Source organism: Parasteatoda tepidariorum, chromosome 4 (genome assembly GCF_043381705.1).
Source record: "Parasteatoda tepidariorum isolate YZ-2023 chromosome 4, CAS_Ptep_4.0, whole genome shotgun sequence".
Taxonomy (NCBI): Eukaryota; Metazoa; Arthropoda; class Arachnida; order Araneae; family Theridiidae; genus Parasteatoda; species Parasteatoda tepidariorum.
In genome coordinates this window covers 24,656,302-24,683,880 of record NC_092207.1, presented here as the reverse complement: position 1 = coordinate 24,683,880, position 27,579 = coordinate 24,656,302, and the positions used below count along the sequence as shown (strand labels likewise).

General features: G+C 30.3%; 1 protein-coding gene across 1 annotated transcript in view; it reads left to right on the top strand.

Annotated features, from left to right (window-relative positions):
* The window catches only part of LOC107447418 (uncharacterized), an 87,534-nt gene extending 60,206 nt beyond the window's left edge, over positions 1 to 27,328 (top strand). Inside the window, exons 2-8 of the mRNA XM_016062333.3 lie at positions 4,521 to 4,726; positions 11,819 to 11,954; positions 12,796 to 12,935; positions 13,862 to 14,084; positions 22,820 to 22,953; positions 25,465 to 25,702; positions 26,879 to 27,328. Of these exons, the coding sequence (XP_015917819.1) occupies positions 4,521 to 4,726; positions 11,819 to 11,954; positions 12,796 to 12,935; positions 13,862 to 14,084; positions 22,820 to 22,953; positions 25,465 to 25,702; positions 26,879 to 26,964 (1,163 nt within the window). The 3' untranslated portion in view covers positions 26,965 to 27,328. The remainder of the gene's footprint in view (positions 1 to 4,520; positions 4,727 to 11,818; positions 11,955 to 12,795; positions 12,936 to 13,861; positions 14,085 to 22,819; positions 22,954 to 25,464; positions 25,703 to 26,878) is intronic.
* Positions 27,329 to 27,579: the final 251 nt, after the last annotated feature.

Genomic DNA, 27,579 nt, shown 5'->3' with positions numbered 1-27,579 from the left:
CATGCTCCCATAACAAATCAATACCTCTGGGGATATTAGATTGGAGATCGATCGTTCTCTGATTCAGGTCAAAATTACGATATGTGGATGAATGAATGGGTCCGCCCGCCCTATAAACGGGTGTGACGTATGGTGTGGCAGAAGTTGAATTCTTGGCCATAGATGGCGCCACTGAAGAACAAGGACAATCGCACCCGCTCTGCCTAAACAGGCATGCGTCAACAACAACAACTAAAATTATAAAATTTTGAATTATAAAATAAGATTTTACAAGCAAAGATACGAGTATGATGATACTTCAGTTACTTTAAACGAACATTTCAAATCATTACCATAGTACGATCATAGAATTTTAGTTCTATTATTCATGATTATCATAAAATTTTTAGTGTATCTATAACACGATTCTTACATACGAAAAATCTTCCCATATAATGTTTCTAAACACCCCTAAGTAATTTCTGCACAAATCTTTGTAACAAATTAGAATCTTTAATCAATTAGCGAGAAGTTTTTTTCGAATCCAACTTATTGGTGAATAACCACAGAAATGTATTCTTCTGTAAAATATTTCACTAGACATAATCTAAAAAAAAACTGTAAATGTATCATAAAATTTTTAGTGTATCTATAACACGATTTTTACGTATGAAAAACCTTCCCATGTAATGTTTCTAAATACCATTAAGTAATTTCTGCACAAATCTTTGTAACAAATTGGAATCTTTACTCAATTAGCTAGAAATTTTCTTCGAATCCAACTTATTGGTGAATGACCACAGAAATGTATCCTTCTGAAAAATATTTCACTAGATCTAAAAATAAAATGACTGCAACAGCAAAATGAAGGCATAAACATTCTTAAATTACATTAAACGAACTTTTCAAGCCATTACCATACTGTGCTTATGGAACTTCATTTCAACCATTCATAATTACCACAAAATTTTGAAGATGTCCAAAATGCGATTTTACAAACGAAAAATCTTTCCAGAGATAATGTTTCTAATTACCATCAAGTTATTCCCTGCACAAATCCTAGTAGCTGATCGAAACCTTTAATCAATTAGCGAAAAGTTTTCCATGAATCCAACTGATTGACGGATTACCACAGAAATGTATTCATCCGTAGAATATTTCACAAGAGGTAATCTAATTTAATTGAGTAGGGACTCTGTTTCACAATGGAGAGTAATTATGAATCCGGGGGTGACTTGAACTTCAGCAGCACGATGAGTAGGTTTCGTTCAGATCAAGGGGAACGTCTGAACATTAACAGAACGCTCTGAACTGCTTTAATCAATGTTAATGACTCTCGTGAACGTTGAATTTTAAGAATAATCTCAAATTAGATAATTTAGTATTGAATGAGAATATTTCGGTCCCTTTTCGAAAGCTTTAAAAATAAATTGAACGAGACGATGATTGTTCGTAAAATACAATTTTGTTGAAATAAATTATTTTTGCCTTGTTGTTAAAAATTTCGAAGTAATCAGAGGCCTCTCTTGAAAATTATTGGAATTCGACGCAAGCAAGTTAAAGCTAATGGAAGTCGAATAATTAATTATTTTAGACAGAAATAAAGAATTTACATTATAAATTAAGAGAACATTTGTTAGCTTCATTGAAGGAGGTGGAAAATTTAAAAATTACTCTTTTATTCTATTCCAGTTAAATGCTTTAAAGTAAATGTATTTGTAGAACATTTAAACTGAATTCTTATGGTAATTTCTTGGGATAATATATTGTAATATAATTTTTTCAATGAGAATTGTATGCAAACTTCAGCTCATGAAACGCGAAAATTATTTGGCATATAATTAAAAAACATTTTTTAAGATACGTTGTTAGGATAAAGCAAGATTTTGTTGAGATTTAATATATCTATTTGTGAAACAACATTTATACCAAATGTGAATGAAAATAATTTTATTAATATTAAAAAAAAATAGCTATCAAGCAAACTACTTTGCTTGATTGTCCTTTATGTGAATGGCATATTAGTTCTTTATAACAATTTTAAGATATAAATCTTACTGAATCCTCAATTTACACTTAAACTGAAATCGATAATAATAGGGAAAGTCATTTCTTGAACGATTTTTATTTATTTTTTTAACTGGTCGTGATTATTTATAGACTGGTTAAGTGTCCCGAGTTCATATGTATGAAAATAGTTTGCCTTTTCACAAATAAGTTTAGAAATTCAGCGAAGCTAAACTGTGAGTATGGTACTCGAACAGCAGAAGGACTGAAAGTTGCTATATGCCTAGAAAGTTAGAATGGACTAGTGCTATTCTTCCTAGATAGTTTTAGTACATACTAATTAGATTTCTGTAATAATAATCCCAATTGTTTTACGAAAATTTTTATTAGGCACTGGATCTTAAGAAGACCATGGTATTTTGTTTGAATAATTAAAAAAATATATATTTGATTAAACGAAACGTAATGACTTTTTCATTTATACTTACGCTTTAGTTAAAAAAATTGAGTTCCAGGTGATAATTAACAATAATTATAGAGAATGAAAATCATATATTCAAATTTTTTCTAATGTAACTGAAAACGTATAAAACTACCCTGATTTATTATCACTTTTTATGGTTTACTTAATCAATGGCATGCACGTGTCTTGAAGTACATTTTCTGCTAACCACTTTTTTTCAATCCGGAAATGTGTTCAATGTATTGTTTGTCTATGGAAAGAACTACCCTCTTCACCAAGTCTAAAGTTTTCTCCTGCCATGTAAACAAAAAATACCACATTTCAAAGAGGGGAACTTCGTATCCTCTGTAACTCTTTCTCTCTCAAACCTCCGTCAAAACTTCTCTTAAATATTAACCCAACACCTCTACTTGAGATATTTATACCACGTAACCATAGTCACCATCACTGCTCCAGGAGAATGGCGAAGTAAGTTCTTTCCACAGACAGGTTATACAAATTTTTTCATCGGAAAATGTTATTCAACGCCTAATTTTTTAAAGTGTTGTCATACGTGTTTATGCATAGCGTGGCTGATTTCTTGCATAACTGCAATGCTTGATGAAAACAATAAAGCCAAAGAGCTCTTTCCAGAACTGCAAGATAGTATTTCTCCGAAAAGGTTTCTTAGTTCCAGTTTCGTCTTCATAGATATTTCACACTTTTATTGCATGAAAGTACATAAAATAATTAGAAATTCTTGGTGAGGCTAACGACGAGCTGGCTATAATGGTATAACTCGATCTAAAATGTGTTCGCCCTGGTTTGGTTACAATATGGCAAAGTTTATTATCTTCATTGCTAACATAGATTGCTGTGTTGTACTCAGCAATTTTACTATTTTGTTTTAATTCCCTTGATGGAAAAATCAATAATACATCTTTATCTCTCGGATAGATAATGGATGAATAAACAACATTTCTGTTAAAATAGTCGTTATAATTCTCTGCATTTCTGTTCTGAAAAGAACAGAAATTTCTGTTCTGAAAAACAGTCTTATGTTCTCAGTCTTTCTAGTGAAATATTTATGTTTTGGAGAAGTTAATTTTTTTCTTCTAATTTTTAAGAGTTATCTAGTTTTAACACTAGTATTAACGCTTCGAATTCCCCCAAGCACTTTGTCACCGAATTGTTTTGTTATAGTATTTCAAAACTATACTTTGGATAACCTAATCGTAGCACATGTTACAGTCAACGCATGTAATGTCAACGTTCCATAGAATACCAGTATAAATCATTGTATAAAATGAACAGACTTGTGTCTTGTGGATAAATAAAAAAATATGTGAAATATCTTATAGTTAACGTAATCATGGTATGGTTTAGTTAAACCTTACGTAAAATGATTAGGCTTTCTAAAAAATAACAAATGCTTCTTAAGTAAAGTATTGAATGGGGAAATTATCATATACTTTGCCCAGCCACTGTATGAAAAGCCAAGACGCTTTATGAAATGAAAAACGCTCTTTAAACATAGTTTGAAATATGAGAATTATTACAAATTTTGCCTAGTCTTTGGATGAAATGCTTATAAGTTTTTCATTTATCAATTTATAAAAATGCGTAGACGATGTTTGACATATTAATCTTTTCGTACTTTGCAGTAGATTTAAGCATAATATATAATGACTAAGCATTTTGTAGAATCTAAAGTTTCATACATTGACAATAAACCAGATTTTTTTTACTGTATTTAGTTTTAATACTATACACTAGGATACTATGACATATTTTACTGTACAGTGATGTAGAGGAAAGAAATATAAAAAATACCTCAAGTTCGAATGTTGCAAGCTGTTTAATATTTCATTTTATCTTTTATCTGTGTAAAATGTTTTTGGGTATAGAAAAAAGATCAGCACCATATTTTGCTTTCTAACAATTTTGATAAATTAAATACAATATTTCGCATACTTCTTTCCTTATTAGTATAACTATAATTATTTCTTCCTGATCCTTATGTCTGTTACGATTCTTAGGATGTTTTAGAAAATCTGTATAACTGATAATTTTTTTTGTTTTTTTGTAACAGGTATTTTTTCGTTGAAATTAAGAGAGGTTTCCGTTCCTGCAGTTGTGATTAAAGGTGATGACGTATGGTTAAACTGTACTTATGACTTAGAAAAGGAAACACTCTACTCAATAAAATGGCATAAGAACAACGTAGAATTTTACAGATATATACCAGCGGATCATCCTCCTGGACAGAAATATGAGCTTGAAGGAATACATATTGATGTAAGTTAAACATTCTATTAAAAAAAAATTTGGAATAAAATGCAATCAAACCTTACTAATCTGAATATCGATTTAGACATTTCATCATGATATATATATTTTATGTAATGCAGTTTACAGATGCATGTATATATATATATGTATATATATAAGCTCAAAATGAAGAATAAAATAAAGAGAAATTAAAGACATATGAAAAAAAGGGGGAAATAATAAGTAATAAGTAAAAAAATAACAAACAACAGTTTTAAGAAAAAGGGGGGGGAATAAAATTTTATTTAAAAACAGGAAAAAAAGATATAATCTTTTCATCAGCCCACACAATTATATCCGTAAAACAGAGTGCTTTCTGATATTGTATCAAAAAATCCAAAGCAAAATATATTAGTACAATACTGTGAGGAGCACTCAAAAAAATTTTATATGAAAATTACAACAAATAAGATAGAACTGGAATAAAATAGAACTTTTTTTGTCTGCGAAAACATTTTTAAATCATTCTTGAAAAATTTCCGTCCATAAGTCTGATTTCGCTACTCGCTTTATACTACATTTTCACTGTTTCTTCTTTTTATTTTATTTACTGTTTTTTCTTTTTATTTTCTTTTCTTTTCTGTTTTTACATGTTAATTTTACTTATTTTCACTTTTTGTGTTCTATTTTATTTGTTGTAATTTTTGTAAAAAAAAATTTTGAGTGCTCCTCACACTATTGTATTAACATATTTTACTTTGGCTTTATTGATACAATATCAGAAAGCACTCTGTTTTGCGGATATAATCGTGTGGGCTGATGAAAAGATTATATCTTTTTTTCCGGTTTTTTAAATACAATTTTATCCCCCCCCCTTTTTTTTCTAAACTGTTGTTCGTTATTTTTTTACTTATTATTTCCCCCTTTTTTTCATATGTCTTTAATTTCTCTTTGTCTTATTCTACATTTTGAACTTATCTAATGGGTTCTGTTTACTTGCAGCTTAAGGGCAATAAATTAAACTTATTGTTTTTCTTAACTTTCTTCGTGTTTTCTTGTATTNAACATTGCGTGTGCTTGTATATGAAGACCAAAAAGGAAAAAAGAAGACAGATTAACGAAGAAAATTAGGACAAAGAGTAGTAAGTTTTATACACTGCGACTAAGCTGCAAGTACGTAGAACGGATAAAAGAAGTTAAAAATATAGATAAAACATGGAAAAAGAAATAAAGATTTTTCAAAGTAAAAAAAATATATGAAAATTTTTTTGAAAAAAATTAAAAAAATATGTAATAAATCTTAAAAAAAATATATAAATAAAAGCCAGAAAACAAAATAAGGATAAGATATAATCTCTTCGACAGCTCAAACATGTCCGAAAAAAGAGTGCTTTATAATATTTTATTAATATAGCCGTGGCAAAATACACCCATACAATAGTGCGAAGAGCACCGAAAATAATGAAACGAAGATGGAACTTATTAAGCAAAAAATGTTAAATAAAACAAAAAATGCAACAGAAAAAATAAACAATCTAGCCAAAAATGGAAAATAAAAATTCGGAGAATTCAAGAAAATACGGAATAGAACTCAAACAGTAAAGCGATTAGCGAATTCAACTGTATTCACACTTACCGGTATTTTTCTAAAATAATTACAAATGTAACAAGTTTGGCAAATTAAAAATATGTCGTAGCAAGTTTGCCAGATTACAAATAAGAAAATAGAATCATTAATAAGGGATCATGAAATCAACTTATGGGGTGTTCTTACTGAAGTACAGAAGCGCGTTTGATTTGTTAGTTACCTTGGATGGCCCTTAATTTTCATAAATAATTCAAAGTTTATAATTTATAAGACAGAGCCGTGATGGCTCAGGGGATAGAGCGTTCGCTTTCCAAAAAGGTGAACTGTTTCCAATCCCAGTGATGGCTGGTTGATACAAATTCTGCATCCGGCTTGCACCGACCATAGTGCTGACGTATAATATCCTCAGTGGTAGATAGACCATGAGTAAAAGTTCCCTTGCCATCCGGGTAATCATGGGAGCTTTTCGGCTTTTTCCTCTTCATGTAACGCAAATGCGGGTTAGATCCATCAAAAGTCCTCCACGGAGGCAAATTTCTCCCAATACTTGGTGCAAGAATTCCCTTGTCTTCAGGATAAAGTTCAAAATTAAATGGCTACGGAGTTAAACATTAATAGTTGTAAACCCAAAAAATTTGAGTCGGCTGTTCATTTTAATTATAAAATTTTAATGTTAATAACGTTGAATTTTAATTATATTGATGATTTTAGAAAATTTTCAGCATTTAATGAAAAAATAATAATTTAAAAATAATAATTAAAAAAGCACTTAATGAAAAAAAAATTATTCTAAAGAATCCTTTATTAAATAATAGAAGATTTTTAGCCACTGATTAACCCGAATTAGCACATGGTAAAAATATAAATTTAGTTTGCAAAGTAATTTTAATTACAACATACAATTAACTCAACAATTTTATTCAGAATCTAATTACATTGGTTAATTATCCATTGTTTCGTATTAAATTAAAAAATAGTTCTTCCATTTATTTATTTTTTTGCTTGATAAATAAGCATTACTACAAACCTTTTTAATTCTATTCATTTGATTAAAAATGGTATTTACATAAACGTTTTTGGAAACATTAGAATTCTATGTAATTAGTTTATTTATATTAAATTTAAAATCATTTCTTTTATGGTATAAATAAACTATGCAGATATTTTCTTCCTTTTTAATACTTAAATTTAAAAAAATTAAAATTAACATTATCGTCATTATTAATTCCTTGGAGCAAATATTATTTAACAAAATTGTATAATTTTGAAAATAAATGAAGTTAAATCATCAATAAATGCAAAACAAATTTAATATTAAGAGTATAATTTTTTTCCTTATAATGTAAAAATAAATTAGCTAAGAGTGATGAATAATTAGATCATTTTGATATTCCATCAATTTGAGCAAAAATATGTTTTCCAACGAAAAGATAATTATATTTAAAAGACAAAAACTAATTAGAATTTCCCAATAATCAAAATAGCAATCAAGGATATTTTTAAAATCATAGCAATAACTCAAAATAACGTATGTTCTGTAGAGTTATTGATATCTTTTTGTTTAGTCTTTTAGGGAAAGCTATTAAAGAGATCTTGGAAATCAAATGTCACAATACAATAATTTTTTTTTGTTTAATAAATTATAAAATAGGTTGATTATTAGTGATGATCCAAGAAAAAAATTCTATAATATTTTTGATAATTTTATTTAAATAGTTTGAGAAAATTATGTAAGGTTTAGTTAGGCAAGCATTAGATACACAATTGATTGTTCTAAATTTAATAGGAATTTTATGAAATTTTGGACACATTATTAAGTATAGAAATTGCATATTCTCAATTTTAATTTTTTACCTCTTATATTAAGCTAAAATTTTTTTAATGATAACATTATTATTTGAATTAAAAAGCTTAAATTTTTTACTATTATTTAACTCTTTATTTAAGAGTTCAACATAGAATTTTTCACAGAAGATTGCATATTTATTACTAGCTTTGTCTATGGGGGTAATTACAACATTTTTTTGTAGTTAGTTAATCTATCAATCAATTTTGAAAAAAATTGCTGAATTCTTATTAAGTTTTCCTTATTATTAAAAATGAAGTTTTTAAAGTAATAATGAACAGCCCACTTTCATTCTGTTAATATACTTAAAGTTAAAGAGAAGCTTTTTGATATCTTTAAACAAAATTTAATGTGATCATTAAGAAAGTATTTTATAATCTTATTAATTGATATATGGTAAATGGATCTAAATTTTGCGCCTTTTAACATCAAATCTCGTAGTTCTAAGTTTTCTTCTATATTTAAATTATCAGTATGTTTATGATGTTTATCAACAAATTCAAAATATTTCTCTTCTTCACAGTGACATTCATAATCGGAAACTTCTCTAAATGTTTGCTAATATCATTATAATTTAAAGTAGTTCTATCTAAGAGTCTTATAGCTTTTGATTTTCTTAAAGTCTTTTAATTTAAACAAAGTTCTTAAATTTTCAGAAATATTATGAAAAATAAACAATGGATTTTGAAAGTTAGTAACGAATATATAAGTTATCAAAATTTTTCTTTTTAATTGGTGAAAATGTAAGCCTTTTTACTTTAGAAAGATCGAAGCAAATAATTTTGAAGTGCAAACTAGTGAAAGAAAAGTTGTTAATAAGATCTTTAACTTATAAATCTATCATTATCTTTAATAGGGAATATAAAATCTTTTATTTGTTTAATGTTGTAATGTTAATTAAAATCTTTTTCCTTATTAAAAAAACATTTAATTTGTCACCTATAACATAGTTTTATTATACCCTGTTTACCGTTTACCTCAATTTGTACGCTTACTTTAATGTGACAAAATGAGTAAGTTAAAAAGTTATTATTAATCTGTGTATGTTGGAAGGTATCATTTAGTCCATATGGCAAGATTTTTTTGTATAAAAGCTTGTAATTAATTTCTTTTCGTGGTATTAAATAAATATCTTCTACTATATCTAAAATATTAATTTTAACTTTGTTAAAATTATGTACTTTAAAATGATTCAATTATAGGTTACTCCTAATTTTATTGCTGTTCATATCTGTTGATCAATTCTAAAATTGAGAGAGTTACTACTTTGTCCAACATGTTTCATATTACAAAAACAACAGGTTAACATATAAATAGCATCATTAATTTCACAAACAGATTTACAGCTATCGTTATTTTGAATTATTTGCTTTTTGTCAATATTGCAGCGAGTTTTAAATCCCTTATCCCCACACGCTTTACAAGACGGGAAAAATTCTGGAACAAAATTAAATTCAAAAGGGTTTTGTTTTGTATTCAGAGTAGCAGGTTGTCGCTCCGAAGGTCCCCTCTGAATTAAGCTCCTTGTACCGTTTACAACATGTATAAAAATTTAAAATATTTAGCATATTTTTTACCAGGCATTAAATTAATATTTTTGTTCAAGTATATAAGAATAGGCTCAAAAAGCAACATCCCAAATACACGAAATTAGAGAAGCGAATTAAAAACTGAAAGAAAATGAAAAAGGAAAATGAGTTAGGAGTAGTACGTATTCACTGAAATTCTAAAATAAGATTTTCCCTTTATTCTACACCTGACAACATGTGATTTGTAATAACTTAATCTTTAATCACTAAGAATTTTTCCGTCATTTACTCTTTCTTGGAATTTGAGTTCATTTAAATTACACAAAATTATAGGTTGGAATCTTATTGGTTCTTTCAAAAATAATTTTTAGTAATTATCTCTAATAATTAATCATTCCTAATAATTAATCATGATAATTAATCATTCCTAATATTATTAGTCCTACATTGTTGGCAACAATGTAGGACTAATAATATTGCTTTGTCTAATAATAAAAGGAAATTATAGGTAGGATTTCCTTAGTATATCAAAATTAAATTTATACTAATGTTGTTTATTCTTGACAAATCCATCATCGAACGGTTTTAATAATTTTATTTTATCTTATAACCGTCGGTGAACAGCCGACGTAAATTTGGGTTTACGACTACTAATATTCGACTCCGTAGCCTTGTAATTTTGAACCCAATCTAGAAGACAAGGGAACTCATGGATCAAGTATTGGGAGAAATTCGATAATTTATATTTTTTCACCAAAAGTAGAAAGGGAAATAGTTATATTTTCTTAAGCAAATTGGAAAAAAAGTTATATTGCACTGTAATTTATGCTAAACATTTTTTAACTGTAGTTAAGAACAAAATGATTTAAATTTACGGTACATATTTTTGCTTCTAAATTCTATTTTTGCTTCTTTGTTTCTAAAAAAACTACAACTTTCTAAACCTAAAAAATTTAAATATTGAAGCAGAGATCTTTGTAATATTTTTTTAAAAAAGTAAAAACGAAATCTAAAGTTTTTTCTTTGCTTGTGTTTAACTGACTCTGTTTTAAAAACAAAATGTGTTTAAAAATGAGTATATATACATATTTTTTTAATTTCTAATAATATATTTAATAGAAAATATTTTTTCAGTTCTTTTACCTTTCGTTTAGTTATGGCAAACAACGCTACAATCTAAATTAATAGCGACCGTCTTTAATTAATAAATACTAGTTAATTAAATTAAAATTGAATCCGCTATAAATAAACATAATAAAAAATGAGCTTCACAACATTAAAAAAATATTTTCAATTAATCAGTTTAATAGAATTTATACGCATCTTTTTAGTTTTGTTGTGATACTTTACTTAAGCATACTGAAAAATAATCCTTTTTTAAGGTTTACAAAAAGTTAAGTAGATAAGAGAAATTTCTACGTCTGGTATTCTTTTTAATGTCCTGTGCAATTTAATTAAATTTTTTCAATTTAAAAATCGTTTAAATAAATATTATAGTTGTAGAAATAATATAAGTTGTTACTCTCTATAATAGAAAGATATTAAGGAAAATCAATTAACTTCTTCTTTTTCTATTATTAATTAATATATTAATATTAACGTCCACCAATATTAATCCATAGCTTGATCATTGTGTTACGATGGAATATGTAAATTGTTTTAAACTTGAGGCTATTTTTTTATAAAAAATATAATACAAAAAAATTATTTTTTGTTAACTTAATATTTCAGTGAATCTAATTAGCAGCACAGCCTTTTGTCACAAATCTAAAGAAATACAGTTATCTTTACAGCGATATTTTAATATGAATTTCTAATTTTATTTAAATTGACTCAAAATATGAATGACTCAAAATATGGATTGAATAAACTCAATATTAAAAATGAATTTTTACTTGACTTAAATTGTCCTCGTATTAAACTGATGTGACGTCTTATGATCAAAATTTCCACTAATTTTGAACTAGATAGAGCACATAAATCTGTACTGAAACTCCGTTTTTGATGACAATGCATCATACACGATTCAATCGTTTTCTAACTGATGTAAATTTCGTTGAAAAATTTTTTTTCTCTGCCTATATCACATTTTTTTTAATATTTTTAATAGCAAATGCTATTTTACATTTTAAATCAACTATATTTCATGAATTTAGCTAAGAAGAAGTCATGAAGGAAACATATATATGCCAACCACTGATGTTAATTCAGAGGGAATTTATCGATGCGAAGTTTCTTCGGAAGCGCCTATTTTTCGAACTGTGAAAGGAGAAAGAGAGATGAGGATTTATGGTGAGCAATAAAACCTTTTCTTAAAGTGTTTTTTTTTCTTCATCTCTATTCTTTTCTTTTCTTTTTTATTAGTTTCTGTATAACAATGATATTGAATCGCATTATTAATACCAATGAAATGAAAAGTTTTATTTCTTATGATCACTTTTATGCCAACATTTTGTCAATTTTAGCATTAATGTATGCACCTTCTTCTTGTTTGGTATAAATTTTTATTTTATAAATACGTAATTTTTTATTATATATAATAAAAAGTATCTATTTAATGTCTTTCATTCATTTCACTGATTAACGAAATCTAAAATTGCATTGTTATTACCTTCTTTGCTTTTGTTCAGTTTTTAGAATTTTTTAGAATGTATTTTTATTTGGTTCAGTTAGAAGTTAAATGCTTAATTGTTTCCTTAATATTGTATTTAATTCATTAATTATGTTAATTTTTATCTTCGACAAAGTTTTCTTATTTTTAATTAACATATAATCAGCGTAGATTCAATGGATATTTTACTTAAATACTCGTTACAAAATCAAAGATTTCTAAAATTGATGTTTGTTTAATTATTTCATTTACAGAATAGAAAAATTTTTTTTAAAATATAAAACTTTAGCGTGCCTAGATTTTTTAAAGACATCAAGCATCACTCCAAAGGGAGTAAATATTATTGATTTGAAATATAAGTAATTTTTGAAAGAAAAAAACAATACAAAACGTAATATGTTAATTAAGTTTTAAAAGCAATCGAAATTCAATAGAAAAATCGCTAATTTAATTGAAAATATAAGCTTTATAGTTATCATTTCAAACTAATTTAGTCAATCCTCATTATTTTATTTCATTCAGTCAATCCCAGTACAAGGCCTCAAATCTTGGGCAGCAAACAGCATTATGGTATTGGAGATATGGTAAATGTAACATGTATATCTGCACCTTCAAGACCAGCAGCATTTTTGAAGTGGCTTATAAACAGTAGAGAAATTGAGGTAAGAATATACGCATAGTTATAGAATTTCATATATATATTAGAAATTTATAGTTATTAATTTACTTTTAAAGGTTTTGTTAAAAAATATTGCTTACGTTTCAATTATTTTGATCCCCAATACAAGCTTCGAAGAAACATTTTTGTTCAGGACAACAGCAATTTGACATATATGTGTTGAAAATGCACAAACTAATTATTTTTCAGAAAATATTTATAATCGTCGTTGAACCCGATTTTGGGTTAACGCCTACTAATGTCCAACTCCTTAGCTTTGTAATTTTGAACCCTATTCAGAAGACAAGAGAACTCCTTGATTAAGCATTGGGGGAATTTCGCCTTTGTGGAGGACTTTTTTGATGGAACTAACCCACATCCACGATGCATGGATAGGAAAACCACGAAAACCTCCCACAGTTAGTCTGACGGAAAGGGGACTCTATCCCATGATCCGTCTACCACTGAGGATATTTTACGTCAGCATCGTGATCGGTACAAGCCGTATGCAGAATTCGTATTGACCAGTTATCGCTAGGATTTAAATCCAGTTCACCCAATTGGAAGGAGAAAGCTCTATCCCCTGCTCTTACTTGCTTAAAAGCCATGATTTTATTTTTAGATTAAAAGTTACCAAAATGTAAGATATCAATTGCTTCTGCTGCATTATTTTTTAATAATAATTATTGTTCTAATTACTACAGCGTACTTTTTATTCTGATTAGAATTCCTGAGAGGGGATCATTGTTTCTCAATATTTCTAATAGTTTAAAAAGGCATTTCTAAACTGCTCCAAAAACTCACTGTCACAGACTGGTTCAAATAGTCATAAAACCAATTATGTAACTGAATACTTGCAATTTAATTAGTTTAACTATATATTTAAATTAAATTATAATAATGAAGTTATAATTTATATTTTTATTATAGCCTCGTAGTAGTCAACTTCATCGCCAAACCCCAGTTGAAGAGCCTGTTGGTTTGTTTACATCGATTCTTGTGTTGACGTTTTACGCTAAGCATGAGCACTTTGAAGATGGAAAGATGAGATTACAATGTGAGGCCATGATTTCTCAAGCACACATGCTCAGAAGTGAGGAAATCACGATCACGAATTCAACAAGAGCTGCAGCTGCAACTTTGTCCGATTTTGGTAAATTCACTTTTTACTTCCATTTGCTTCATTTGCAATCAACATTTTTTTAGTATTCAGGTGAAAAAAAGAGTGAACATTATGTAAAATATACATAAACTAAAAAAGCGTGAGAAAGCAAAGAAAAAGCTGATAAATAAGGATATTGTTTTGGTTCTTCAATGAAAAATCTTCATCAGTGTCCAAAAACAGAATCCAATAAATAAACACTGAAGTTCTGTGTCTGGATATTTAGGTTATATATAACATTCCTGATAGACGAGAAAAATATATAATCAAAACTACAAGAATATGAAAACATTTACTGAGTTTCTGGGTCTGTGGGAAAGCGAAAATGAACAGTAAGTTTTTTGGGAAACGCTTTAGTATTGATTTTGGTAAAATTAACAATAAAATGTGTTTTATATTGTGTAATAAAGTTTGGTAAATATGGTGAAATTCCATACAATTTGGTAACTGTCATGATAGCTTAGAGCACGTAATTAAAAACATTTATTTGGTTAAATTTAATTTATGTTCTGTGTTTTTTGTGAGAAAATAAGAACTATATATCTTTGAAAACCAGAATTTCCGTTAAAACGCTACTATATGAACAGGAAAATTACCAAATAAATAGTTTAGAGACCATATATTTTAGTTTTATTACCAGAATTATGGTTTTTGTTAATAAAAATGTCAATACCATGGTGCTTGGTAATTTTATCAGTTTTTTTTTCTGCGTATTATTTTACTTGTTTCGTTAAAACAATATACTTCTGTTTATAATTTGTTTGTTTAAAAGGTTTGTCATTTTAGAAATAATTTTTAAGCGATTTGAATTCTGTTTGATGTTTGAACATCGACGAAAGTTCTTTATTACACAGAATTATAAACTTTATTATGGAAATCTTATGGAAATTATAAACTTTATTATCTTGTTGGATAATTACCTGTGCTTCGTAATAATAAAAAATAAAGAATAAAGGATAATAACAAAGAAAGTATATAATCAATAAATCAGTATTAATCAATACTACAGAATTTGGCACGAAACTGAAAAACTTCAGCAGAAACAATTCATAAAGCTAAAATAATTGCAACTTTTATTATTGTTTGTTGTCCTTCAGAGCAACTTTATATTATTAAATTAATCAAAACCTGCTTTTAAAACTTAAGCTCATCAAAATAAAGTTTAACTATTACAGTAATGCAATTCACATCGACAATGAACAATGCGATTGTTGTTTAATGCGAATTTCCACAATTAAGCAATTTTTCACTTTAGTACATTAATTATTTTTTTAAGAAAGGAGTCCTGATTTCTCGGTGTTCCTCTATTATACAGGGTTATTCATAATTCCATCCGGAGTTTCGAAGCGTTATAGTAAAAAAACGGAGACGAATATGGCAAAAAAGATCATATAAAATTGTTCCGAAGTTTTAAGCAGTTGCCGGTAGATGGCAGTAACATGTACCACTGAAGCCAGTTGTAGTTAAGAAAAATGGTGTTTACAGGCGGAGGGAATTATAAATAAACCTGTATTTCGAATATGAACTGATATAACAAATAAAGAATGATTTATGATTTTTTTAAACATAATCCCGTCTCCGATCTTCCGGTCATCAGTTCAACATAATAAAGAACGATAAGAACCGATCTCCAGAATTTTTGTCTGTAATATAAAATAGAAAATAGTTGAGAATAGTATAGGACGTTACTGAGTTGTTCTCTTATCATAGCCACGTCGTAGTTGCTAAGGGGCTAGGTATATGTTTCTATGAGTCCTAGATTTTTACGTATGGCTACTTACTGCCATGAATGTTTGAAGAGTCATATATTCAGAATAGGACCTCCATTCTATTAAAGATCTATTATTCAAAATGTAAAAAATGCATGAAGAATATTTTTCTTTTTTGGTTAAAGGCGGGCACTTGGGTCTGTTTCCAATTGGCCTCAGAAATGCCAGAATTGCTACTTTCTATCATTACCCAGTGAGCACCTACGGCTAAGCCACTGCGGTGGAGTAGCGTCGCCCACGTCATATAACCACAACCCGTTTATAGGGCCGGCACGCTAACCACTCGGCCACCTGGTCGGCTGCATGAAGAATAAAAAATGGGCAAGCCCAATTAACTCTATTTCGAGCTAAACAGAGCTGTATACTGGCAAACATCAAAAGCATTGTATTTTAGTTATTTGAAGAAAAAAAAAGAATCTTCTACATACAGTAGAAACTGTGGTGCAATACCTATTACATTTTGTTGTTGATAAACTCTTAAAAGTGCACGATGCATTACTTTATATCAAGTTAATACCTAACAGAGTATCAAATGATGCAATTAAATCTTAACACCAATAATTGATAAAGTTTACACCAATATGCAGCTCGTTGGTGAAGAAGATTGTATAAGGCCGAGTTATTCTGGTTGGTCTAACGTTGGGATCATGAACGTGAAGATAGGAGTTCGAATTCTGCCGACCAAAGAATCGTCGTGCATTAAATAGTGTCTGGTGTTCTTTAAATTTGTCAGGGTGACAAAGTCCTCCAAGCTCCTATAACAAATCAATACCTTTGGGGGTGCTGAATTGGAGATTGATTGTTCTCTGGTTCAGGTCAAAATAACGATCTGTGGATGAATGAATTGAGTATGATTGAGTCCTTCCTGTAAAGCGAGATCTGACTTGTGTGCGGGTGAAGTTGTATTGTTGATCATAGATGGCGCCACTGAAAAAACAAGAAACGTACCCTAAACTTTAAAAACCTTAAAAATTCGCTTGATTTTAAGCAGGCTTGCTTGTAATGGCAAGTGACATAAGTAACAACAACAGAAGATACTTAAATTTGCTGAATAATTAGGGAATATTAAAACTATTTAACTAAATCTCTGCGTGAAATAATGGTGGGGCATTTTTAAATGTATAACAAGTGCTTTTGGACCATTATTAGAAGTTTGTGGCCAGTAATCGTGCAATTCAAATACAATGACAATATAGAGGTTTGTTTATATGAAGTGTACTGGTGAAATATGAGTTTCATGCCGGATTTAAGTGACAAAACGGACAGAGACTACCTAGGAAGTTTCACTTCACTTTACATAGTGATAAAAAGTATTGATTGTTGCAGACTGTTTGCTAAATAACTTCACTCTTCTTATCGGATTGATTAAACAAGTTACTGACATAAACTGTTATAATATTCTTGTATGTTTTTAGTTGTACAACAAAGATATTTATGTTCTCACAAGATTTACATAAATCTATAAATCGTATGAAATAATTTTATAGTACTTAACTATAAAATTATTACATACGATTCTATTCGTTTTAGTTTTGTTCGAATTCATATTAATATTCTGTTTGTGCTGTGCGCATGCTCGATTAGCAATCGAATTTTCTTTTAAGAAATATTATATGTATGCATCCTAAATTTATGATTCTTGTTTTCATAAAAGTAACGACTGATTCTTATGTGAATCATATTTTACTGCAATTATTAATTTTAGTGTTACTCAATATCAAACATGGAGGCGGGTACTTACATCAAATAGTTTTAAAGAACATTCTAGGAACACCAAGGACTATCCTTTTTTTCGGTGTGGTGCAATATTTCGTGAAACACTACTTTGCTGTTTGCCTCTATTTTTGGTATTTAGATACGTCAAATGTTTTTTTTTTCACAATGCAGTTGAAATTGCAACAAAGCCGAATGCTAGAACATATGAAAATTTTCCTCTTTCAAATATTCCAACGAACAGAACAAAGTCTAATGCTAGAATATATGACAAAATTTCCTTTTTCGAACATTCCAACGAACTGTACAAAGCCTAATGCTAGAACATATGACAAAATTTCCTTTTTCAAACATTCCAACGAACTGATTAATTGATATTTTTGAATGCTTTTTGGATAAAAGGTTAAAACTACCCTTTGTACATGCTGTATGAATTTCAAGATCATAGCACAAATATCTCTGGAAATATGAAGTGGTTACCCACGAGCATACTAATTTTTTCTTATTATAGATTTTTTTAAAAATTACTGAGTCAATTTATTCCTTCTCTCAAAAATTTTAAATTTTAAATATATATAACAAGAAATTAAGAAAAGCAACTTTATTTCATCATTAAGAGTATTTTAATTTTTTTAAACGTGAACAATCGCTTCTTATTTAATGCGGTTAAAGCACAGAAATAATAAAATAGCCTTTAAAGGCGAGTATTTGAACGTATATTAAAAAAGGTTTATGTTTCACGAAAATACTTTAGACTATGTCATTTTCCGTGCCAATTTTAAAACTCCTGATAACAAATTGTTTTCTTTTATGACATATTATTTGTGCCTTTAACATTTTATTTTATGTAATTTAACTTTTCGAAAGTAAACTTCTCGCAGAAAATATTTTCTAAGTAAGTACTTTTATAAAACACCATTTAATGCTTTGGCACTGCCAACGCCAAAAATGGATGTGACTACTTTGGAAGATACTACTATGGAAATTGTAGTATTGGCGACTACTATGGAAACGTTCATACGAAATTCTTGGATTTAGTGTTTTAAGACACCAATGTTCTTTTGGTGCAAAGTAGTCGTGACTATTTTGTTTTTCATTAAAACACTGCACTTTATATTTACAATAAGATAAGATAGACATAAATGTCAGTAACTTTATTTTTAAAATGCAATATAAAAATAATTATTATTAATTTAGCATGCATCTATACATCTAATAAAAAAAAAAAAAGATAGTTTATGCATCAAACGTACGCGTCTAACAAAGAGAATATTAGATGGATTCGAATTAGGCTTAGCAAAACGGAGGCGAATAGAAATTTTACGTTATAAAATTATTGAGAGATTTAAAAATAAAAATTTATTTATATTCTTATTACTCAACTAAAAAGGTGAATATTTTAACTGCAAATTTTGCTTCTGTTAAGGAATATCAGCTTAAAAGACAGCAAAAAGATCTCGCCAACTCATTTTATGTTGCAAGCAAGTAACTGACGATATTCAAATACGCGCGAACATTGGAGTTAAGGGAAGTAAAATTAACTCTCCTATGGACTTGAAAAACGAGAATTTGTTGTAGGTTTATTCAATTTGAAATGTTTGAATTACACCTTTTAAATCGTATCTTCATGATCGTTTCAAAGTATTCCTTTATACAATTATCTGGGTTGATCAACATCATATTCGAAGAGATATTACGCTACAGGTTTTACGGAATATGTAAATTATACACGGTGTCTTTTTTCTTCTCTTTTTTGTCATATTAAGGTTGTAACAAAAATCTAAAACTGAATAACCAAAAACACTTTTTTGCTATCATCAAAATTTATGATTTTTATGTTTTTTTATTTGTTACAATAAATATTTTTATATAGCGCCATTTTATTGTATTCAAGTTTTTATCTTAAATGAAACACAGTATTTTATTCTATTATATTTGTTTGATATTTAAACCAGCAAAATTTTTTTAAATATAATCACTATAGTTTATTAAGTTTACGTAAAAGTAATATTAGAAACGGCTAAAAATTTGAAATTAAAATAATTAAAGTTTAAATGTCTAAAATTAACAAGCGATAACAACATTTGAAAAGTAAATTACTTTTATTTTATTTAATGAAGAAATTTATGACTTATCACATGGTATGACTGTATACATTGGAAAAAATGTATACTCAAATATCATGAAACTTTCTTCATTTCAGACGAAACCGTTTTCAGTTATATGCTCTGAGTGAATATTTTGTCAAAGTTACGAAATAACTATCGCCCCTTCTTCAAGGAAACATATTTCGCCAAAAGTAAAGAAATATTTCGTCATTCCTATTCTCGTCTTCTAATTTTTCCTAAAAAAAAACCTTGTAGTTTCTTATGTATATAACCTTTCTAATAATAACTTAATCGTGAGCACAATTTCGGCACAACAAAGACAAATACACTGGTTATCATAAATTAAGGAAAATTCACAAAAATCGCGATAACTCAAGAAATTACACATGGAATTTTATGAAACTTACCCACAATATACAACACATAGTAAGGTATTAAACAACATAAAAAGAAATTATCAGACATTAATAGTAGTATAGAAATTAGCACATGTATAAAATAAACAAATTGGAAGTATCGGTTTGCAATAGAAAAAGTACCTTTAATATGGAATATGATTGCCTCTAGAAGCAATACAGCACAAACAGCGATGTGTGATGCTTTCAATTATGCGGTCTATCAGTTCAATAGGAAGTGAGAGCCATTGCTCTTGTAAAGCAGTTGCAAGCGTGGCAAGGGTCTGAGGGGGCGGATTGATGGCAGATACACGCCTCCCTAGAGCATCCCAAACGTGCTCGATAGGATTCAAGTCCGGGGATCGAGCTGGCCACTCCATGCGAGTAATTGTTTCCTGTTGAAGATAATCATCAACAATGCGAGCTCTGTGTGGTCTTGCATTATCGTCCTGTAACAGGAAGCAATCACCAATTGCCCCGGCATATGGGCGCACATAAGCATCAAGGATGTTGTCTCGATAAACCTGAGCATTCACGGTTCCCCTTGGAAAGACATGGAGGTATGTGCGCCCTCCTAAGGATATGCCTCCCCAAACACAGACACTGCCTCTTCCGTATGCATCTCTTTCACGGATGTTTGATGGATGATAACGGGTCCCAGGTTCTCTCCATATCAAATAACGTCTACTGTCACTTTCTAGACTAAACCTGGACTCATCCGTAAAGAGAACAGGCCTCCATTGATCTGACGTCCAGTGGACATGTTGTCGGGCCCACTGCAAACGGTCTCTCCTATGGCGTGATGTGAGCGGCACGCAAATGGCTGGTCGTCTCGCATACAGACCACCTTCGTGGAGCCTTCTGCGCACAGTTGACGTTGACACCAACCTTCCGGTGGCTGCAGCAAGAGAGGATCTAAGATGTGTCGGAGTAGCGGTTCTATTCCTGCGTGCACTTAATGTCAAATATCGGTCATCGGCACTGGTCGTAACAGTTGGCCGTCCTTGACTGAACCTCCTAGATGCCGAATCTGTGGTTTGAAATTGCCTCCAAAGTCTATGAACCACAGATGGACTCACATTTAGCCATCTGGCCACTTCTGATTGACTCTGCCCTGCCTCTAGTCTCCCGATGGCTCTCCATCGTAGTTCTTCAGGCAAATGATGCCTAGAGGTCATTATTACGAATTGGCTATCTCAGATTTTCAATGTCGCAATCACAGTAAAATTTGTGTGCTTTCTCTCAAACTTGGACTTTTATGCTCCAGGCAGATGACGTAAGCCGAGTGCAGCGCCACTAATTTGCATATTGCAATTTTACTCAGCTACTCTTAGTGGACAACATATGCAAATTTTGCACGGTTTGGCTTACTTTTGAAAGAGTTATCGCTATTTTTGTGATTTTTCCTTAATTTATGATAACCAGTGTAGAATAGAGAGATTAATTACACCCCTCAGCGAGATTCGAATCCCAGATCTTCCTGGTAGGAGGCCAACTCCTTGATAATACAGACAGATCGGCTTAATTTGTCACTTTATTTCTGATTGTCTGATCTTAATTCTAGTTTCGTCATTCTGGTTAACTCTCTTCTCCAATGCGCTACGACGAAGTTTCGAGATGCATTTCAAGTAAACATTTTCAGCGTATCTTTGTGTGTTCGCTTTTCGTCACAAATCACGTACATGAAGAAGCGACTCTCCAAAAAATGCTCAAAGATTGAAATTCTTTAGAGTTTTGTTTCCGAGAGTGTAGTAGAGTGGAACTATGCACAGTAACAACGCCTCTAATCAATGTCTCTTTCTTTATGTTGACGTTGAACGGGATTCATCGTTTAAACAAATTTATGACGCCTTTTTTTGTATAATATTCAGTTTTAATGACAGAAATTAACGATAATAGTAAGTTGTTATTGTTTCCAATCCCAGCTGGGATAGCGGAGCAATACCAGATCCATGAAGCCGTGAGTCTTCAAAGAATCAAGGAAAAGGAGAGATCTCTCAAGAACCTCTTCCACGGTGAAATCCAGGCAATCAAGTAGATGGTGAGGACTAGCCTTGCTGGAGTTGCACTTTTTACAAGTTGGAAAAAGTTTAATTTGTCCACTGAAAGTGAGGCTCTTAGTATGCCCACTGACAAATCTGCAGGTAGCGGTTTGGTCGGCACGTGTACCCTGAAGATCAAGGTCTCTTCCAGGACGCTTGCGGTTATACCAATTGTGATCCGGTGGAACAAGCCAATCTTTATTAACTTTAAATTTGCGGATAGAAAATAATTCAGAGTAAGTGAGGGCCTTGTTTGGGGAGGCTGGGAGGGAAGTACCTTCTTTTGCCAACTGATCAGCACGTTCGTTGCCAAAAAGACCCACGTGTGAGGGTATCCACTGAATATGGATGTCATGGTAATAAAATCGTAAGTAATTAATATTTATCCTACTATTAATGAAATGAAGACACTTGTTGCGGAATATTTTTCTGAAACATTGATATCAGCAAGCTAACAACTGTAGTAAAGCATACTGGTAGAACATCAAACATGTGACATCACTGCTATTCAGCCATATTTATGCCGATTCATAAATGAAAACACTATCAAAAGAATGCATAGAATTGCTATCAAAATAATACACGAAGAATTAAACTGCAAAATTTTCCACACTTGTTGCAACACCCTGTTATTTAGGAAAATAGAATTTTTTTTTTCTTTCACATGGTTCAAATATGGCGACATTTTCTTTCTTTTAGATACCATGAAAGATGGTCCAACAATATCAGGAGGTAAGAGTGAATACCAAGTAGGTGAAACAGTGGATGTCAATTGCACCGCCTCGAGATCTCAACCACCGGCAGAACTGCATTGGTATATCAATGACAAAGAGGTAATGCACACTGCGATTACTTTCTAATTGTAAACACAAATATTTATTTTTCTTATTGATGGCAATGAGCTATTCCGTTCTCAACAACGGAAGATGCCGAAAGAGATGCTCATTTGACAATACCCATCGGGTACTTGTTAATCTGGGTTTCAAAGCGGCACAGCAACAGTTACCCGTGTAAAAGGTGGGTCACTTTCACACATCACAAAACAGAGAAAAAACACAAAGAAAAACACCCATGTGAGCGGGATTCGAACTCTCGACCATTGGCTTCAAAGTCAAGTACCCTGATAGACCATAAGATTGCCAATAACAAATACGGATACAGTAAACAGTTTTAATCTGTTTTATTTTATTTTAAAACATCTAACAGTGTATAATTATAACTGATGCTATGTGAGCAGTGATTGTTCGGAGTATAAAGCATTCGCTTCCCCCTCCCCCAATGAGGTTATACAGGTAGGAATTTTAACAATGGCTCGTTGATACGAATTCTGCTCCAGGATCGTATTGACTACAGTGCTGATGTAAAATATCCTTAGTGCTAGACGGGTGATAGGTTATAACCCCATGCCATTGAGTAGACCATTGGAGAATTTCGTGATTTTCCTCCCTACGTATAGCAAGTACTTCTATTAAAATGTCCGCCACGAAAGCTACTTTATCCAACTGCTTGATCCAGGAGTTCCCAAGCCCTCATGGTTGTGTTCAAAATTATAAGGACACGGAGTTGAACATTGGTAGTTGTAAACTCGGAATCGGGTCGGCTGTTCAATGTCGGTTATAAAATAAAAATTTTAATGAATCGTGCAAATTCTTTTATTAAAAATGCACTACACTTAGCCCACTAGTGATTAAACAAAAGGGACAAATTGTAGAGAATGTTTCTCCCTTAAACACTATTTCTCAGTTTTCTTCAGATCTGCAGTTCTATTCAGATATGCAGTTCAACACTGGTTATAAAATAAAATAAAAGTTGCAAAGCTTTAATAACTATCGCATTATTCGAAGTCTGTCCATTTAAGAATCGCAGTCTTATAAAAATCTGTTTTAAAGTAGAACCATAAATGCTACTGACAAAAAGATGTCAAAACTCTTCAATAATAATTCTTAATCATTCTCAGTCATTTTTTTAAGAGTCACTTAAGTCATTTTCAGTAAATGTTCAAACTGTCTTAATTAGCCTATACTGTCTACTGCGAATGAATTAACTGCTTAACTGCCGTAGATTGATATGAGTAAAGCGTTGAAACTAATTTTGTTGACACTAACACAGAATGCCCAAATGCTTCTAAAATTTTCACTTTTGAACTATTTATATTAAAAAAAAAGAATCTTGTCATCCAACTAATTTGCATATTATCTCAGCAAATATTTTTTTTCCAATGGCAGGCACTGAAATTTATTCGTTTCGCCTTAGAAGATGCCAGAGTTGTTACTCATTTCGCGTTACCCAGTGGGCACCTGCGAACCAAATTCATGGAGGCGAGTACAGTGCCCACGTCGCACTGCCACTAACCCATTTACAGGATGGGCCACATTCATACATCACACACAACAGAGGACAACACAAGAGAGAGAAATATCCATGCCCTGTGCGAGATTCGAACCCGCAGCCATTGGCCTCGCAGCCAGGCGCGCTAACCGCTCGGCCACCTGGCCGGAATCTCAGCAAATATAAATAGATTTAACGAACTTAATAGATAACTTAAATAGATTTGATATAACTCATTAAATCATATTATGTTACTTAAATAGATTTGATAAAACTCCTTAAGTCATATTATATAACTTAAATAGATTAGATATGAAAACTCATTAAATATAATAAGATAATAGATTTGATGTGTAATAAATGGATTTGACTACTATGAATTTCTGCAGGCTGCAATTAAAGATACAATTAATGATACAAAGATAAATCAACTTGTTACTTAATATTCCTTAATAATTACTTATTACTTAAATAGTGCAAAAAAAGTGTTAAGTCCAGAGACGTGTATTTTTAGAATAGATTAGATATAAAAACTCATCAAATATAATAAGATAATGGATTTGATGTATATAATAAATGGATTTGACTGCTATGAATTTCTGCAGACCGCTTAAAGATACAATTAATGATGCAAAGATAAATCAACTTGTTACTTAATATTATTTAATAATTACTTATTACTTAAATAGTGCAAAGAAAAGTGTTAAGTCCAGAGAAGTGTATTTTTAGAATAGATTAGATATAAAAACTCGTCAAATATAATAAGATCCCTTAGTATAATAGATTTGATGTGTATAAAAAACGGATTTGACTGCTATGAATTTCTGCAGACTGTTTAAAGATTCAAATAATGATACAAAGATAAATCAACTTGTTACTTAATATTCCTTAATAATTACTTATTACTTAAATAGTGCAAAAAAAAGTGTTAAGTCCAGAGACGTGTATTTTAGATCGATGTATTTTTGTAGAATCATATATGTAGCTTACAAACAATGATTTGTTTAATGTTATAGGTGAGGACAGAGCACCTCATAAAGCGTCCATCTATCATTGACCGAGATGGAGAATCAACAGTCCTGGGTTTGCGTTTTGAAGTGAAATCTAGACACTTTATTAAGAATGAGATGAGATTGAGATGCACGGCAACTCTGTCTGAAGTGAAAACAATGACAAGTGAACCTCAAGAAGCGGAAATAGCAGAGCAGAAGGAATCCCGTTTGCATGTAGATGATCATCTTAGGGCTCAATCTGGTACGCAACACCTTTATACACGTAGTTGACTGCTTTTCATGTTATTTAATATGATTGATAACATATAGTTTAAAAAAAAGGGTATTACTACCCTTGCCCTTGCACATTGCACTAAGTTCTTCAATTTTGTTTTAAAACTTGACATTGTAATCAATTTAATGTTTCAGCAAAGGCAAGCAATGCTAGTAAAAAGTAAATTAATATTATTATGGTACCATTTTTGTCCCATTATGTCACATCTCCTTCAATCTTCTTTTATTTGATTTTAGTATTGCATTTAAAGATTCGTTTAAAGAAATGTTTAAAGATTCGTAGTTACCATTAATTTTGTTTTACAATAAAAATTTAAATATGTTTATTTTTTAATTTTAAGATAAGCTTCATTTACTTTTATAATAAACTTTGAGTAAAACTGTTTTGAGTCAACGTATAAAATTAAAATGGGGAATGCAAAATTACCATTTAAAATTCTAAAGGAAATATTAAAAGCATTGCACTGTAAAAAAGAAAATAATAAATTCAGGCTGCCAGTAGATTCACCCACAAACTTCATTTTTACCGAAGCATGTTACGGAGCAAATACTCTAATATACCGCAATTTTTACAGTAATAATTACCGTAAAGTTACTGAATCACTCTTATAACAGCAAAATTTACGGTATATTATTTTATGGTAATGACGGATTTTATGAAGCATGTACCTGACGAGCCGTTACTTTATGCTGTAATTTGATCAGTAATTTTTTACAATGCATTGCAATAAATATTACACACATTCTTATAGTTATTGAAAAGTTGAAAAAATTTTTTTTAAAGATAATCGAACAAAATTATTAAGTTTAAACTTCAAACCAATCGAATCGGAATGACCAGTGGATCAAATATGTGATAATACATCGAAACATTTTAGAATCTTATAATTGAACCGTTTTTTATTTCTAAATAACAATCAGAGTTTATCGCTAAAAAAATAAAATGATTGCGTTGCAATCATGGGAACTGACTGTAAAACGCCGTACATTGTAATGCATAAAATTATACATTGTATGATTTACTAATTTTACATTAATTGCCTAAACTATCTTGCCTAAAAACTATCTGTTAATAAAACTTTAATTTAATACTGAGAACTTGTTTCATAGATACTTGCTAAGGCACTTTCTTTTTTTATTTTAGTTTCAAGTATATCTACAAACTTTGATGCATCAGTCATTTCCTTATGGAGTATTATTCTCATATCCCATCTATGGTGTTTACTATAAACCACGGAAATCTATGCATTTGAACCGTTTTTTTAATGATTCCCTTATATGTGTGGCAGAAAGGAGACACAGCAAAACATGTACCAGAGTCTTTCAAGTGTGTCGCCAAGAAAAGGGATAGAAACCAAATCCCATAAAATAAATGCTTTTATTTCGGAAGAAGATTCCAATAATAATCAACCGGATGGAATCGTCAGTCTTTACATTGTGATCAATGGTAAAACTGTATGAGAAGAAAAAAGAAAAGTAAAGCGAGCTCTGACCGGGGGGAAAAAATGCTGGCTTATTGACGGTAATGGTGAGAAATAAGATGGTCGTAGCTTATCACTGATTTTGTAAAATAAAATGATGAAAAAAAAAAAAAGGATTCGAAAGTGTGTTCTACGAAACCGGTGAACAATCAAGATATGTCTGTGAAAGCCATTATTGTTTGTTTGAGACAAATTTTCTTATTTGTTCTTCGTTTTTTGGAATTGGAACGGAGGAGCGAAGCCTTGCTTCTTTATTGATGTTTTTTACTCAATGGATTACTTTTTCTAATGGACTAAAAAGGAAAATGTAAAAAAAGTGTTTAAAAATGTGAAGAACTTGAATTGCCTTGTACAAAACAAATGA